At 39.9% G+C, this 18,904-nt stretch overlaps 1 protein-coding gene across 1 annotated transcript; it reads right to left on the reverse strand.

Moving 5' to 3' along the window:
- Window positions 1-6,353: 6,353 nt before the first annotated feature.
- Window positions 6,354-18,442, reverse strand: LOC309876198 (adhesion G protein-coupled receptor F4-like; the record flags this gene model as incomplete). Its single annotated transcript, XM_082756198.1, has 9 exons — window positions 6,354-6,392; window positions 11,503-11,562; window positions 11,662-11,703; window positions 12,393-13,757; window positions 14,537-14,827; window positions 15,445-15,605; window positions 15,748-15,784; window positions 17,550-17,651; window positions 18,350-18,442. The coding sequence occupies 9 exons, from the start codon at window positions 18,440-18,442 to the stop codon at window positions 6,354-6,356; spliced, it is 2,190 nt and encodes a 729-aa protein (XP_082612324.1).
- Between the last annotated feature and the right edge of the window lie 462 nt (window positions 18,443-18,904).

Consider the following 18,904-nt stretch of genomic DNA (forward strand, 5'->3'; position numbering starts at 1 on the left):
CACATTCCCCACGGGTCTGTGCTAACACTGATGAAAAAAGGGGAAAATCTATGACATTAAGATGACAGATTCCATTATATTTACACCTTCAGTGGCTGTCTGGTCAGGAAAAAGAAAGTGTGAATGTGCTGAGCAAGATGACTTTGACTTTTAAAAATTGCTTTTATCAAGGTCATGCTAGCAGACCAAACTTTTAGTTACCACAGGGAAGGTTTCCATGCCTGTAGCTCACCTCTGGTTTTACCTGGGAGCAACACCACAACAGTAGTGAGGTGCTCTCCATGCAATGGGGAAACAGGCTGGCCATTTCCAGAGGTGCTCAGCTCACAGCCCATCAGGGAAATCATAGAATCATAGAATAGTTTGGTCAGAAAGGACTTCAAAGCCCATCCAGTTCCAATCCCCTGCCATAGCCATGGACACCTCTCACCAGACCAGGTTGCTCAAAGCCCCATTCAACTTGGCCTTGGGCACTTCCTGTGTGATTTATCAACATGATTTTTTGTAAGGAAAATGCTTTAGGTATTTGTTTTCTGTATTGTTTCCATATTTTCACCCTTCCACTTCGTTTCCATTTAAAAAATTCTTCAGTCAACCTTTGGGAACAACTGTTTGTCTTCATCTCAGCCTCTCTGAGAAGATACTGTCTGTATCTTTAATGACAAAAAATTAGAACACAGTAATTCGTTTGCACATTTCCTCATCTTTCTCTCACATGAGTGAAGGAAGCAAATAAACTCGTTAGTCTGCAACTCCAGCCATGCACGCTTTAACAGATTTCACAAATTTTCCACTGGCCACATATTGTTGAATTTTAATCCTACCAGAGATATTTCACTTCATTGGGTTGGTTGTTTATTTTTGATAGCTCTGTATACCTAACACCCCATACAGCTATTAAACAGTAGAACTTATTCTATGCACAGCCTCTATTGATGTTGCATGAACAGATTTACCCTTTTTTTCCACATATAAAGGCTATATAATGTGTTTTGATACATGCACATACATAGACTGTTCCTTAAGTCTGGTGATAAAGCCAATTACATACTTTTCATCCATAAATCAATCTAACATTTCCTATCATTAGGGCATCTTTGTTAAAAAAAAAAAAAAATAATAACGTATTGGGAAGTGTGTTATCTGAAAAATATGCTGTATCTGAAAGATGCTACAACGGTATGCAGCCAGGGACAGTACATTCAAAGTTACTCTTTGAGTGGGAAAAAACTAACTAAACCAGTACTCAGTGAGTATTTCTGAGTGCCTACTTGAATAGCCCTACAACACAGGCTCAGAAGTGAATGTCAATGTGCAGTCAGAACAACCCTGCCCAAGATACTTTGTGGGCCAAATCTTCCTCAAAACTAGATAAATTGATGATTCTCGATTATCTTACAATGGCAAAGCAACACTACAGGAACAAGGCTAAATCATTACACAGACCTCAATTCTGCAAGAAAAGCTTTAGGGTCACTGAGTAGCCCAGGAAAAGACTAGGAAAAAAAAAAAAAAAAAAAAAAAGATGACGAAATTCAGAAGGAACTTGCCTCAAATACTATTTTCCAAATCAATAATTTGTTACACTGAAATTGTCTTTATTTTTAACTTACACAGAAACTGAGTTGAATACATGCCGAGATGATCTCGATAATAAAAGCAAGATGACTGAAATTTCAGACTTTAGCAGGGCAAAGAAAGTTTTCTACAAGTGCCCAAGTTGTTCCTTCAAATTTAGAGTTTTTATTTACTACTAGGATGGTCACACCTGTGTGCAAATAAGAGAACTGAGAAAAATCCATTACATTTCTCTTTCTATTTCTGATGTTTACATGGTTTATATTGATTGCACCAATAAAAATAACCTTGTTTTAAAAACTGTAAACAAGTATCACTGATCTCATTTTGTCCCAACATTTGTAGGCACACTGATGAAAATTGACTTCTTTTCTAGATGTTCACCAAAGCATACCTCTAGCAGTGCCTCTTTTAGAAAGTCTTAACAGTTCAGCCTTCTGGAGTCAGATCTCCAGAAAATAATTAAAAAAAAAAAAAAAAACTTGCAGATGCTAGCTGTATTTCAAATGTCTCCCTTTATGTTTCTCTTCTGCTGTTAACATTTTTTTTTTTCTTTTAATATGTAGGAATTTTGATGAACAGAAAATATTGGGAAAGTATTTCTGCTGCAAACTGTGGTAAGGCTATTGCCTTACAATGTGTCTTCTAATTATGATAGGAATATATTTTGGAAATAATGAGTTTACCCTTAAGAATTAATCCAAGAATTCATTGCATACTATCTGCTTTTCTTTACATCATAATAAGATCAGTTTTGGACTACATGGCTTGTTTTTATACACTGGAAACAATGAGTTAGTTATGTCAAATCTTATCGAGTTAACCTGAATTCAAGCCCAGATTTTACCAGTTGAAATTAATACAGTTTTAACAGTTTCTTTCATAAAAATGCATGATTTCAGAGGCCTTTTCTGCTTGCATCAGCAAAACTAACACCTTCCTAAGAATGAAGAATTTTGGTAAGTGATCATTAATTACCTGATTTCCTGCAGTGAGAGATGACTACCTTATGGTACTAAACCATATGACTTCTACTTAGAACTGCACAAGGCAAAGACTTTTTATTAGCAGGTACATATTTAAAAATATCTATGTCTTACCTGTCACTAACATATTTCAGAGTGTAATTTCATAAACACATGCATAACAAAAAATATTCAAGGGGAAGCCTTCAGTGTTCAGGCACTATTGTTATTCACCTGTTTTCTGGCATCTTGCAGGATCTTGAGCCATAGCCCATCTCTCCAGCATGCTGCACTCTGTGCAAAAATAGCTGGAAAGAAAAATGAATAGATCATATTCTCAATATTCAGATTTGGTACTTGGGTCAGGGTTGTGTTGCACAGTTTCATGAAGGGAGAATTTAATCAAGGTCAGAAAATACGGTTCCCAGTGTTGAGACTTTCAGGAAAGAAAAGGCAAGGTTAGGTATGGCATGCCTCAAGTAATCACCAGCATCAGTGATTGGACCGACCAACTTTTATGAAAATCAAGTTATCACCAACTTTCACTAATGTATAATATAAATAGCATGTGTGGATTTTATTTTCAACAGAAGAAAAAAAAATTGATCACATGTAAATGCCTGTAAAAAAACATTTAGGCAGATACACACTTGAAAGCATTAATGTCTTTCTACAAAAACAATTTTAAAAGAGCAATTAAAGTCTGAATGAAGTTAGTATGAGCTATGGATTGTCCCAGCACTAGTTACACTTAGCCTGATGTGACGTTTTTACAATCAGTAAAATGTTTTGTCTTCTTTCTGAAACACTGTCTCCTGACCAGGGAGCTACACAGCATGACTCGACTTTCAAACCAGCATTGGACCTTCCCCATAGCACTCTGTGGCTGTTGTTCTTTTATCAGTAATACTTTTAGAAAAGGAGGATTCAGGTTTACATCCCACTCACTTCTTGAGGTGGCCCAAGAGAATTTATGCACTGGGAGAAATTAGGACTGACTGACAGCAGTTCAGGTAATCTATGGAGAGAGGTGACTATTCCATCACTGGGTCAATTATATTTGGAGCATATTTCAGCTGAAAGTCACACTGATTGTACTTACACAACTTTCCTATATATTTTTCATCTCCCTATGAACTAGTAGTCATAGAAGAGCTAGAAGCAACAACAGTGCTTCTCACATAACACATCTCCTTTCTCCCCTCTGGCTCAATTTCCATTTCCATTGCCATAAAGCACATTATTTTTAAGAATCTTGTGGTAGCTCACATGATCAGGAACACATGCCAGCTATTTATTCAGCTTTATAATTTACATAATCCAGGACTGCGTCCAGCAAGAAGGGCAACTAACATTCCTTTAGATGGAAGCAATCGTGCATGCATCGGGCACATCCTATCTTGCATATACAAATGACACTTAATTGCAAAAATGCCCTCAAGGAAATAAATTCCATAATTCCTTGCAAACCCTCAGTGGTAAAGTGGCCTACAAACAGACTGCCTTCTGCTGCCGATAAACAACCACAGAGCTCCAGATAACTGGGAGAGCAATCTTGGACATCTCATCAACTTCTGCTCTATGCTTTTGGCAGCTATTATCTCCCATTGCCACATACCGAACTCTTGATGTCCCAGACACCTTGGGACAAAGACCATGTGAAGGTCTCCATGGCAGTACCTGTTAATGGGCTTCCTGTGGGCCCCATACCATGCTCCCACATCTTCACACCGTCACAACCCCTATGGGTCTCACTATAAAACAGGTCTGGTGCAGCAAGAACTGCAATGCTGTAGGAGGAGCCACACAACATGAACAGCCCAGTGGGGAGCTGCACGATGGCATGTACTCATGTGAAGAAGCCTGATGGCTAAAGCCTTGTGTCCAGCTACTATCTGGCTATTAGCATGTCCCAGATGGGGCTTTAAGGGCTGGTAAGCACTGTCTCCAATGAGTTAGTACATAGATAAATAAATAATAGTAATAAAAGTTTTGCAGCCTTTTTCTTTGTCACCATCACAATTAAGTTGTCTTGTATCTGTTTCAGATGCCAGCCACTATTTTTTTTTTACAGATTTAATTTCTGTATTTGCAGCTTACGTCTCAGTAACCAAAAATCTCTCAACTTTTTTTTTTTTTTTTTTTTTTTTTTTTGGTGTGTTTTCACACATTCATTTAGGGAAGCAGACCCAAATAACTGTTACTTCAACACAGCTTGTAACTTTAAGGATGCATCTCTGTACTAAATTAGTTCTTCCACCTACTAGCAAACAAAAAAGAAATCAATGCAAATTTAATACTATGATTCCTCTTCTGAAAAGAAAAAGGCAGGCTAATCTATCTTGTTTGCACAAAATAAGGCTGAAAGCTTATTTGATCACCTGAGGGAAAGTTCTAGTTAGTCTCAACAGTTTCTTCTAGATTAAAAATATTAATAAAAACTGATAAATATATATCTCACTGATATAGTAAAACTGATATATATACTGATATATATACATCTGATCTTATCATATATACATATATACTGATATATATACACTGATCAGTAAAACTGATATATATATATATCAGTGATATTTATATATATATATATATATCAGTGAAACTTGTCCCAAGAACAGGTACTTCCAAGACATTTATTGCTTGGCAGCTCATTTTAAGTCAGTGAGAATTTTACTACTAATGAGCACGCTGCCAAGTCAGCCTTCAAATCTTGTCTTCAGCAGATCTTTGAGCAGATCCTGACATATTATGCTCAAGTAGCTTGACAGCATTTTGATAAAAAGGTCAAAATCCTCTGTTCTACTGTCCTATTCCTGTTATGCACAGCAGCACTTAGCTTGCGGTACAGGAGATAAAGGGAGATTTTCTGCCATATCTTTCTGACTGCCAGAGATTAACATAACATTTTGTAATAATGCAGAAGCTAAGCTGGAAATCCAGGCTGCCCCAGAGCTCCCAAGCCAACCATCCCAGCAATGCAAGAGATTTTCAGCCACCCCATAACAGAATCAAAGGTTGCATGAGTAAGCATCATTAACTAGAATAAATAAATCCTCAGTGGTGGAAACTGTAATCACTCAGAGACACTCATCAGTGTCATGGATCTAACGCGATTTAGACAGGCATGGGGTACACCAGGTCCACCTCTGCTTTCTCAGACCGTTGGGAGTCTGGATTAACTACCGACGTCAGGGGAGTATTTCTGGAAGGAAAACACTCCAAGATGTGATGTGGACCAAAACTATTACTAATGAATAGCAGGGTTTATTAGGGAGGTTGGCACAGATATGAGTCCATTGATGCAATTTTCCCCTCTTATTTTTCTTGGAACTGCCATCAAAGAGCCAGCTAAATCAGATTGCTCTGCCTGGGGATACCTACAATACCAGGTATTCACATCTGGCTACTGAAAACAACAATTCAAAGGAGAAAAGGTCCTGGGATGATTACCAAGCATTAAAGCCAGAAGGCTTTTTTATACAGGCTAGAGAACAGCTTTTCACACCACTGTCCAGATCCCATTAATTAGAGTTTACCAAAAGCTTGATGTAGCAACACCAGAGAAAGGAAAATCCACTGCTCAAAATACTTTGTTCCACTACTAACTTACCCACAGAAGACTAGTTGAAGACAGATAAATTCAAGCTAAATATAGCTTGATCTTCCAGTAGCCCACTAATTGGAACAGTCTGCCTGTTCCCTAACCAGGGACGCTGCAGCATGAATAAGTAAATTAAAAACCTCGACTTGCATTCCCAAGGGTCGGAATGTTCTTTCTGATCAAACCATTGTTCAACACAATCTTCAAAGAGCCCAAATAGATGATGTGTTATTGGTCTCAACCTGAAACAAAAGTATTCGAAGGATACACGTACATCTTTCATGAGGGTTGAAGGACTGTAAGTAAACACTGATGCTTAAGCAAGCAGGAGAGCACTTGGGCTTCTCAAGTTTAGCACTGCTGAAAATAAAAGTGAAAAATCAGCTGTAGCTAAATAAATAAATTGGCAGATGATGACTTTTTCCAGTTGTGAAAAATTTTGCAGTAGAATGAAAGTTGTGAGAGGAAACTCCAATTGGTGCTGCACATCCAAAACTGTGCTTCTTTTCCATAGCCTAAAGCATGGATTGACTTAGGGAAGGATATTACCTTACTATCCCTACTTGTCTAGCAAAGCATACTGTTGACACCAAAATCCAAGCAGACTAACCACAAGGCAGCACCAGAATGCTTCTTTGCCAAGTAACATTTTCACAATTAAATCACTTCCTGATGCCCTGCAGAGCATGACTGCCTAGATGCTTTTGTAGGCAGCAGAGGGACTTCACAACATGGATAAATTAATATTCTGCCCAAGAACTTGTTTTGGCTTCGAGCTTGATTCAAGATAATTCAATTTTACCTACCCAACCAATGGGTTCTAATATCTGTCTACTCTTGGCCGTGCAACCAACACTAAGTCCGGGGAAAAATATGGTTTTCCTATTAATTGCAACACCTGGTGAAGAAGAGCACTTCAGGTTTTCAAGTCTGATCACACTGGCAGACATGGTGGAACAGCTTCAAAATAAACCCCTGCACGTTAATGGGTCCATCTCATAATAATTGGCATTGACATTAATCTGTTACAACAGAATTTCAACTCTAGTGATTTTTCTTCCCCTTCTTCCCCCTCTAGCTAGGATTAGAATTTAGCCATCAATCACAACACTTACAAAAAAATTACCATTTCACAATGCTTAGAGGACAGCTACAGCTTTCACCTCTCAAAAAACATTCATGAAACGTCCTTGGTCAGTTTAATTTGGGGATATAAAAATAAATCTCCAGTCCTTACCCTCATCCTGTACCATTAACTGGTTCTCTGTAAAACCCCAGATATTCTTAATTAGCTAAATGATCATAAAAAACAGGGCAAAATACTGTGGTTTGTGCCAGCTTCTGCAAATCCACAGCTATAAAGAACTGGGGTCTGACACACACCTGGATGTACATATGAGGGAAGGGCAAAGTGTTCAGTTAAGGCAAGTCCTGTTGTGTTTGCAGGTACTATAAAAATCCCAATGTTTCATTAATAAAATTTCACTGTTAACAGGAAAACAAAACAAAACAAACAACAAAAATCTGACTTAAATGCAGCCCTGGAAAGCTGGCAGGAAAGAGAGGTGTTTTTAAATATATTGCACAACTCTATGACACATGCAACTTGCAGGGAGGTAGGCAAGGAGTAAGCTCTATAATTGCTTCGAGAAGAGAAATGTCAAGCACAGAAGATGCTGTTTGACACTAAGAAGTGGACTTTGAGGGCAATAGTCTTTTTAAATTTATGTTACACAGGATCCCAATTTTATCTCAATTTAATCAAAGCTCTCAGGCATGCAGACACACCATAAAAAAAAAAAAAAAAAAAAAAAAAAAAAAAAAAGGAGCAGGGGTAGCCTCTTATAATGAGTCTTTGTAGAGACAAGACAGGAGTGGAAAATGCAAGGCAGCAACTGATTCCTGGGGACAAGAGGATCTGCCCTACAGATCATCTCCACTGTCCCAGCTTCTCCGCAACACTAGCTGTGGGTTTTGTATAGTATTTTATCACATGCCCCACAACCCACAGTTCATCTGCCAGGATATTTTAATCCTTCTTCAGTAAAAGGGTGCTGATGACATAGGCCAGCAGTACACTGATTAAATTGACTATATTTCAAACATATAGCCAGAATAGGAAGAGACATTTTTGGCCTGAGTAATACTAGCTAATTATAAAAGGTGTTTGTCTACAGCTTTTGATAGAGGATGATAAGGACCACTTACTAGAAACAAAGACAACATTTCAACTTTATTTATTTGAAAGCATCAACTTGTCCTGACAAGAGACAACACATTTCTATCCAAGTCTTCATTACTAAGGGTTTCTTTCCAAGGACTTTTATTTCTTTCTAATAAAACCAGATATACAATCATCTGTGGATGAACTGTTTCCTTGGTTAGTACACCACAAGTGATATAGGAGATCTCCATCTACACCTGATTCAACTCTGAATCATATTCAAAGCTTGCTTTCCCACATCTAAAGAGGGAAGGGAAGCCCTATTTGTGGAGGGCTTTTCCTTCATCTGCCTGTTCGTTGCAGGACTGGAAAAAGAATGACAATTCTGTTCCTGAAAGACTAGAAAAGTGTTTTCTACATTTCCTCTGACATAGGGATACTGAGATGGAGAACAGAGCTGTAACACAGAAACAGAGTTATGCTGTCCCTCAGCCTGAGAGTAGAGACATCTGATGAATACAATGCCCACCTAATAGAATTATTTGTGGTCAAGGACAGACAAAAATAGCTAGATAACACTCAAAGTTATTTCATTTTTAATGTGATGTACAAATGTTAGAACAGTCCCATATGCTGTACAGCTCCTTATTGCACTGATGTGGAAAAACAAAAACAGGAAGAACTTGAAGCACTGAAATGGCAAATGAGGACAAACTCTCCTCACAGCAGTTTTCACAACGGTGAGAAACAACTTTTACATGTCACTGTGCTTCCTCTGAGGGTTGCAGAAACGCTGATGGTTTCTTGCTCCTGACAGCAGGTTCAGGACCTTTTCTCTTCTGGTTTTCACGATGCTTCCTGTGGTCATGCTCCAAGACAGTGCTGTCCACACTCTGAACTGGTCACCACTAAGGCTCATCTCCAACCAGAATTTCTCTGCAAGAGTTGCTCCTTGTCCTTTCACTGGTCAGATCCACTGAAGACAACTGTCCATTGCTAGGACTAGGAGAAAAATCAGCAGCTCAGATTAGATACATCTTCCATATAGGTAGAGGTTCCACTTCAAACACTTAAAATCTACTTCCATAAAATCCTCTGAGAAACACCACAGTCATCTTTAAATCTGAACCAAAAGAAAGGAGAAGCTAGAAGACCTGAAGTAAGTCTGGGGTGCATCAAGCCCAGCACTGCTAGTCGGCTGATGGAAGTGACTAACTCAGTCTGCACTGGTGTGGCCTCAACTCGAGTACTTTGACAGTTCTGGGCACCACAATAAAAGGAAGACATAAAACTATTAGGGAGTGTCCAAGGGAGGGTTACAAAGATGGTGAAGGGTGTGGAGGGGAAGATGTATGAGGAGCAGCTGAGGTGCCTTGGTTTGTTCAGCCCAGAGCAGAGCAGGCCGAGGGGAGGCCTCATGGTGGCCTGCAGCTCCCTCACGAGGGGAGCGGAGGGGCAGGTGCTGAGCTCTGCTCTCTGGGGACAGCGACAGGACCCGAGGGAACGGCATGGAGCTGGGACAGGGCAGGGTCAGGCTGGGGGTTAGGTAAAGGTTCTGCACCCAGAGGTGGTCAGGCACTGGGACAGGCTCCCCAGGGCAGTGGTCACAGCACCAAGCTGCCAGAGTTCAAGAAGCATTGGGACAACGCTCTCAGATATAGGGTCTGGTTTTGGGTGGTCCAGCACGGAGCCAGGAGCTGGACTCCATGATCCTTGAGGGTCCCTTCCAACTTGCCATATTCTTTGATTCTACACGAGTCTGCATAGCCCTAGATGTTTTAAATATTCACCACTAAGACTCCAGATATGTAGTCCCTCTCTGAAGCATCTCAGAAGACAAAAATAAAATAAAAAATGTACCGTGACAAACTTTTCCAGCTCTGGTGAGTCAAGCTCCATATTCACAAACAACTTTACAAGTGAGTAACTAACATTTTCCACCCCTCTCTGTTATGCAATGGTAAATATTTACATGTGGTCTCTTCCACCAAAGTGAGTGCCAGAATCAAACCAAGTGCTTAGCCAAATGCAGTTATGGCTTCCACAACCAGTTTTGCTCAGCGAGGTAACACCTTTAGAAAGTGTTGCTCAGTCACTGGTTTAGTGTTATTTCCACCTCTTTTTTCCAGAATATTGTTGGTGGTGACTTGAGTGAAATTTTAACTTTCAAGCCTGACCTAAAGCCTCATATGAGGATTTACATCCTCACTGTTATTTGGATCCTAGTACTGAAAAGCAGGAGTTGTAATCTGAGTTTATTAAACAAGGAGCAAATCAGAAACTTCCCTTCTTTTTCTTGTTAGACAGGGAAATAGTTAACTTTAGCAGGGCTATTTTATTTTTTCTTTTTAAAAGAGGACCTTCTGCACTGCATTTAAACTTAGCACATAACAGCAAAGCTGGATGCAAGCAAAGACTACATTGGAGAGGAAGGATGCAGTGAAGTCCAAAGTTGCACAATCGGCTTCTCTAACACCAAATGACCCAAAGCACACCAGCAATGCTAGTAGCATAAAGGAATTATTATCTTTAGTGCCTCTAAAGCCTTCATAACGGAAGGTATCTATTTAACATCAGACAAAGGTTTTCCACCAGAGGTAGGAAACACTAACTCAATGATGTCAACACATCTATGCTGTCAACATTTTCTTAGGAAGCTGCTGAAACACATTTGTTTCCTTTGGCTTTAAACATTTCCTTTAAATAAATTGCCTTGATATTAACAACATTAATTAGCACCAGATATGCTGGCTGAGCTCTGAGTGGTTTCCTGAACTGACATTCAGCTGGAAGCAGAAAAACCCTCTTGACACACTAGAGATGCTGTCATAGAGATATTTTTGTGAAGAAAGCAAACAGGTCATTACATAAGGATTTTGGATTCCAAATTCTATATCTTACTTAGTAACCTCAAGATAGATCCATTCTACTGAAGGGAAAAGTCATACATATTCTCTTTCTAAAGCACTTTGGTAGCACGTGTGATGAGAGAAGACCGAAGAACTACTTTTAATTTTGTACAAAATAACAGCAGGTTATGTAGAGGTCACAGATTGCCACTTCTACTGTTTAATACCTTTACCTGCAAAATACCTTCCATGTATAAATGAGCAGGTGATATAAATTCTACTTTTAGAATTGGCATAAATCCTAAATAAAACCACTAAGGGGTGAAAAAAAAAAATTACCTTTGCTAGACTACACTTCCGCTTTGATGAAAGGCAGTTTTTCTTCAAGGCTTCTCTGGTCTGTAGATTAAAAACAGACCCCCAGAATTAGAGGTTACAGTTTCTAAGTGTAGAAAATATTCATATAATCCAGGATTAGAGTTGAAATGACCCAAGTACCTTTCTGTCCAGAAGTGTCCCAAACAATAGGATGAAGAATCCCTAAAAACATTGGAGATAAAAAAACAGTTACAAAACACCATAACCACATGAAGTTTCTTAAATATTTCTTCTAGCATAGATAAAATAATGCTTTTATCAGTGTAAAACATCTCATCACCTATGACAGTAACAGCAATGCCCCAAATGAGTTTACCTACCCAGGTCACATGGACTATCCAGGAATGCCAAGAATGGATACACAATTCTTGTTCATTCTCATTACAAACTGGACTGATGGGTTACATACCAGAATTTTTTCAACATACTTAATAGCAGCATTAGCCAAGAAGAACTAAGGTAGTATGGATATACAATGGTATGTCAGGTAACATTGGACTTTGACACTGGTGAATTAAATAAAATCATCCTTAATGGCAAGTAAGATTTTCTGGGTATTTGTTGGGTGATATGGATTAGACATTTTTGCAGTTACTCGACATTAACCCATGTATTTTAATATAAATTCTTCTTAATTCTTCATTAGACTTTGTACCAACTGGTTTGTTCTATTGCCCATCTCCATCCATGTCAATGCAGAATATCTAGTGCAGCTACTGCGTTAAATAGATAAGATGCAAGGAAAGCCTACTTTTCAAGCACAGTACATGCTGCCAGCCCCTCTTCTATCTGCTACCTTTTCCCAAGGTCAAAGTTTGAGAAGGCACTACGCCTAGATTTGCTGGGTTTACCTGGAAGGCGTTTAGTAGTGCGAATGTAACATGGAATGCCAGAGAGTGACTATCAATGATTGTTGCTAATCCAAACCCCCAGGTGAGGCCCAGAAGAGGTGTCAAAAGGGCAATGTTTTTGCTAATTCGGATCATGTTGCTCAAATCTTGTGACTTGCAGCCATCTCCAATAGAGGGTCTTCCCATCTTCACCACAACCACTACCACCACTGCCAAATTGACAACAATGATGCTCAGAGCAGGTACAACAAAGGCCAAAAGGGCTTTCGTCTCATACCAGTTAAGCCAGCAGGCTCCACTCCTTAAATATCCATTTTTAGGTTCAGTAATAGCAACAGTGAGGATAGATATGACTAATGGACATCCATATCCAATAGAGAATGCTGCAGCTATGAATGCAGATCTTGTTATCTTAAAAAAAACTAATAACAATCCATAGAGAATCAAGAGACCCAGGGTAAACATCCAAAAAAACAGGGCAAGATAGAAAAAGTGAAGGAAAAAAGTGGCTGCCACACACAGCCGGTAGTTTAGAGCTGTGTTGTGCACAATAGCTGCTACAATGAATAAAATATCAGCAATGAGAAGTGACGTAGCTATGTTCACCAAACAAAAATGGCGCATGTAGGTTATCTTGGTTTTTGTAACATGATGCCAGACGACAGTCTCGATGGTAAGGCACAGAACCAGGCTGAAAATAGAAAGGCCTAACCCCACACATGTAATGTAATCCAACACCACGTTTCGCAGCATGGTGGGGGACATCAAAATGGAGAAGGATTTGAACGTCCGGCGGTGGTGCTTGCACATACAAACAACACTGCTGATGTTGTCTGACTTCATTTTGCATGCCTTGCTATCCCATCTCCTCTCAGCTGAGTGCCATCCAACGCACTGAGCCTTGATGTTCTCCAGTTTATTCACTTTTTCAAAAGTAAGCAAAATATGCTGAAGCTCTTCTGGAAGAGACACAGATAAAACCATTCCGTTCACAAAAACAGGGTCCAAGTGGCTGGTTTCTATAATAGCTCCAAGCGTGGGAAATGCAATGCTGATTGCTTTAGAAGTCCTGGGTAACTTCAAAAGTTCTTCTTCTGGAATGACCACGCGCCCACTTATGTTGCTTGTCTTATTCAACTCCATAGAAAAATCAAAGCTCTTCCCTGAAGTATTCTTATATATGCTGTAGCCTTTAGTAGAGATGAAGTGTTCCTGTATGTTTTCCGACCCATTCCTTAGAAGAAGATTCCCAGCAAATAAGTTCACTGAGTCCAGTAATGTTGAACTGGCATTTCTGTCCCTGACAAAAGCCCAGTTGGAAATGACAGAGCTGTTCAGAATATGGTTTGCTATCCTGCTGTAACTCTGAAACAAAAAAGAAAAATAAGTTATTTTTTATGTTAAAATAAAACAGTCTCCAAGGGAGAAAAAAAAAAAAAAAAAAAAAAAAAAAAAAAAAAAAAAAAAGCTAATTTAAACTCAAGGTTAGTTTCTATAAAGTCAATATACTTCTTTGTCAATAAACAGGTTCACATGACCCATCTCAGTCAAACCCAAACATCTCACTGGCATGAGTCACCAACAGAATTGTACTGTCCTCGTCACATCAAAGCTCAAAAGGTACTGGGAAGAACAGTATAAATTTAAAAAAATATATATATATGATACCAGTTCTGTTTCAGACTTTGACCTGCAATGTGCACCCTCTGTTTACATCTCCCTCTGCACAATTCTTCTTCCACCTCTCTGATTTCTGTGTTCATCAGGGAACGATTTCAGTTTTTATCATGCGACATGTCAAAACACAATTGTGATCAGCATATCCAACACTGCCTTTTCTGCCATGTAATACTTTAAAAATGAAGTCTTCCTTGTAGTGTTCTCCCAAGTCTATAAATGCTGCAAACATTTGCTTTTAAAGGAAACAAATTCCACCAATGGGAACCGGAGGATTTCTGCCATATGTGAATAGGTCAAACAGTTTCTCTGACAGCACAACATGCCCCCCTTTGGGAACTCGTTCCAGGTGATCTCTGTGTGACTTGCAGCTACCCCTTCATTGGAGAGTCCCTGGCAAAGCAAGAAACTGCACGGCTGCTCTGGCAAGCTCAGATCCAACTCTTCAAGCCCATAGAAATAAATACCTGCATTTTTTCTCTATTGACATTTTCTGACAACATCAGGGAGATATTCTTTAGCAATTCCACTATATCAGCAATGTTTCCTGGAATTGCTGGTGAGGACAGGATATCTGGGATGATGCATGAAAAATCAGCTTGGCAGTTACTATTCCCATGGTCATCAGCACCAAAATGTTTTGCTTCATTTTCTGGCTTCCCGTGCACTGGCTTTCCTGGCCCTACAAAGGGCAGGTGTCCTCCAGCAACACTAATGTGGCCTCCAGAACTTGGAAGAGGTTCACGTTCAGAAATCCTCTGGAGGGAGAAAAATACGTTTTGCAGGATTAACAAACAGAATCAAAATGATGCTACTACTACAACCTGCAAATTTGTACAGTGCTGGGGAGTGTAATTAACGTGCTGCAAGGCCTGAAACCCAGGACCGAAGCTCCACTGAGAAAAATTTCTTCCTTGTGCAACACATTTGAAGGAAGGGGCAAGATCTGAATGTATTACCTTACTCTTCAAGCGACTTGGAAAAAAAAACAGTTTTTTATTTTGTAGTTGGGGAAGAATTTACTACAAATCATCTAATTATTACAGACCTTTGTAGTAATTCGAATTTAAAAGAGCTTTTGAGAACACAGTTGTTCTCTCAGGTTCATCCTAGAGTATCATTGTCTTGGTTTAGATCTGTGTGAAAAACCAGGTGAAGAAGACAAGTTCATTTCTGAACTGTTTCAACATAGGAAGTGAATTTGGGAAATTCCAATTACTTAATTTAAGATGAAGTCAAAGCTGCACAGTAATTTGATTTCTAGGATTCCATTTTCTTCCCTTTGCTCAAAATTTAAAGTTTGGGTGGGAGGGGAATGTGTCTTCACAACAAATTATGACCGTAGGGGAAAGTATATGTGTAACAGTTACATTACCTGAAAAAGCGACTGAACATCCAGATTTGCACAGGCATCTATGAACATTTGCCACTTTCTGTCTTTGCAGACAAAGCTCATCTCTCCATGGAAGGAGGGAGAACAAGGCTGAATACAAATAGCTCCACTATGTTCACAGGGAATCCGATTTATACACCCATCTGGAAAACAAATCAAGCAAATATTGTTCTAATGTGCAAGACGGCATACTACAATCCATGAGGTGAGTATTTGGGGGGGCATAAATACTGGTAATGGATAACATTTCAAAAAAATTAGAAGACATGTAGCTATTCACTGTACCTTGCAGATTACCAGTCTTTGATTCCTTGCTGAGGACCTGAAAAATAAAGTAAAGTGGAATGTATATTGAATATGAAAATAAATAAAAGATGACTACCTGGAACAAACTAGAAAGGTGACTTCAAGGGCAAAATAGTCCTTCTGAGGTGCAGAAGACTTTTTAAGGTACAAAATAGAGTGTTTATGGCCCATCACCCATACAGAACAATTCAGAACTTTCTACTAATGCTTTGTCTCTACGTGAAGCCTTCACAGTTGTACTACTAAAGTGACAATACTGAGCTAGGGGACAGGATCATACATGCCTCCAGTAGTTATCTCTGAGTCAAAAAGCCCATATTAGTCTTAAGGTCTCCAGTATTCTCACACTGATGTACAAGGATCTGCGTGATTTGTGCCATAAGACGCAGCTACAGCTCTACAGAACACCACCAACAAAGCCTCTTTGTTCCAGTCCTGAATGGGAAGCAACAACGAGGCAGATGTGCCATGCTCAGCTGAAGGACACTTGCTGGGACTGCATGTTGTACAGGCAGACTCAATCCAGAGCAACTGCTCACACATGGCTTTCACTTCTTGGTCAAATGGCTTATCTGCCGTCAGCCAAACTCTGTCTGGAGACAAAGCTTGGCTGGCGATGCATTAGAAATCACCCTGCTATTGCTGGGTAGAGTAGGCGGAATAGCAGCTTTTAACAGTCTCAGAGTTGTGCAGGGGGCTGCTTGGCACATTGAGTGTATTGAATAGTGTAAAGTTTTCCTCCCAGACCTACTGATTTGACTAATTCTCTCACTGCAGGCACCTCTTCCTTGCAACCCTGAAAGCCAGTGAGGAACTTTTACCAAGAGATCTCTGCAAGACCTTGCAGCCTCCAGTCCTCAGGGAAAGGCATCTCTTGTCATCTCATGCTTTGAGGTCCCAAAGCAACAACCATGTTCATTGCCTACAAGTGGCTGTACAGAAAGAAAAACCCATAAAAAAAAAAAAAAAAAAAAAAAAAAAAAGTGGGGAGGAACATATTTTATGTCTCCATCATAAATCCTTGGAAGAGATTTGTATCTCACTGGCTCAGATCTACTTTGAATAAGCACAGTACAACCAGACCAGAACAATTCTGGATGCATTATCCAGGGTGCCTAGTAGATCCATGGGAATTCTGGTGATAAATAAGATAACAGATACCTTATAATAAGATACAGATACCTTAAAGAAGGCTGTAGCGAGGTGGGGGTTGGTCTGTTCTCCCATGTGCCTGGTGACAGGACGAGGGGGAATGGGCTTAAGTTGTGCCAGGGGAGTTTTAGGTTGGATGTTAGGAAGAACTTCTTTACCGAAAGGGTTGTGAGGCATTGGAACAGGCTGCCCAGGGAAGTGGTGGAGTCACCATCCCTGGAGGTCTTTAAAAGACGTTTAGATGTAGAGCTTAGGGATATGGTTTAGTGGGGACTGCTAGCGTTAGGTCAGAGGTTGGACTCGATGATCTTGAGGTCTCTTCCAACCTAGAAATTCTGTGATTCTGTGATAACCTTTGTTAGGTCAGAGGTTGGACTTGATGATCTTGACGTCTCTTCCAACCTAGACAATTCTGTGATTCTGTGATAAATATAAGCTGTAGCAGTCCTGATATGAAAGAAGAGATCTTTTCCTTTCATTAGTAGGTAAAACTGAATTCTGAATGAACTCGAGTGAACTGGCAGTTCCCCAAACCCATTAAAATCAAATGTTGCTGGCTTCTGTGCCAGAAAACTCTGGAGTCCACGGCCTCTCAGGGATGCAAGGTTCAGCTTGGCTCACCAACTCACCCTGGGAGCAATGCGTGGTGCAACCGGGAAGAAGTGCATAGCCCAAAGGAGCAGGCAGTGGGCCACCCTCACATCCATCACCTCGCATTTACTGCCTTTCTCCTGAAAGAAAAACATGTTGAAGATGACATCATCTGTTTTCTCTTCTTGAACATTGTCCAGTTGCTAGTAAGTGAGCAGCTAAACCCATTCCAAACACTGTTCTCACTGGGCATGCAAAGTGATTTTCAGACATTTATCAACTTTTTACTGAAAATGACTTGTGCACTTTTAAATAAAACAAACAACCTGCGCAATATTAGAAGTTACTGCATTAATAATTTAGTGTAAAATGCAAGGTGAAGAGCTTAAAGCATTTCAGCCTGTGGGTGCCTTATGAAGTGATTTCACACAACCTCATCTCCACAGGGTTTAACTTTTGCTACTCGCCTCAGGCAGTCCCTGATGAGAATTGCCATGTGAGATGGGCAACTCGGGCCCTCAGAGCTCAGATATCCAACCATAAGAGCTGAGAGCATATGCTGCCTTCAGCAGGTGCTACCTTTGATTCAGCACATGGCAAACTGTCCAGAGTTGGCAGCCAGCCCTGGCAGAGCACCCAGCCTTTATCATCAACATCATAGGATGTTGAAATATATATTGAACAATTTTAAAGTTAGGTTTAAAGCTAGCAACCATTAGCCCTTCTAAGGGCCAAAACTGATAAAGATAAGTGAACCACAGGACTCAGATCAACACTGCTGAGGAACAGGAGATGACCAGGAAGCACCTAAGGATATTAGGTAAAGGATTGTACCAACTTCTTTTCCAATTTCTGCAGTCATTAAATGATATTTATTGTATGCTTTTAGCCTGAATTCCATTTCACATTTGGGAATCCTTGACCTCGTCATGTTCCATTATTAATTCATATCCACTTTGTATTTATACACTGATGTAACTCCACCTAGGGCTGTTACCTCTAGGTGAGGTAACAGCCTGGGACAGCTCCAGGTATCTGAGGCTCATCGAGATAATGAGCCGTGTTACCGGTGAAACACAGATCTCGTTCAGTCTCATTGCTTGACTCATCATGGAAACTACCCAGCCTCAGCACTGCAAGAACATGCCACAGTTACTACTACGCATCAGTAGAAACTTAAAGCAAGTAATACAGCAAGAAGTCAGTCACTTTTGGGAAAGAATATGGATACACTTATAGAAGCTCATATTAAAAGTATATAGACTTGCAGGTGTCTCCTGCCCAATTCAGGAGATGGTCACCAGATGTTGCATCTCCTCCTCCAACTAATTTCATTTGGTCGTAGCACCCCAGGAGGGCAAAGGTCCCAGCAGAAGGAAAAGCAAAGGTCCCA

Source organism: Aythya marila (genome assembly GCF_965140915.1).
Source record: "Aythya marila genome assembly, chromosome: 3".
NCBI lineage: Eukaryota > Metazoa > Chordata > Aves > Anseriformes > Anatidae > Aythya > Aythya marila.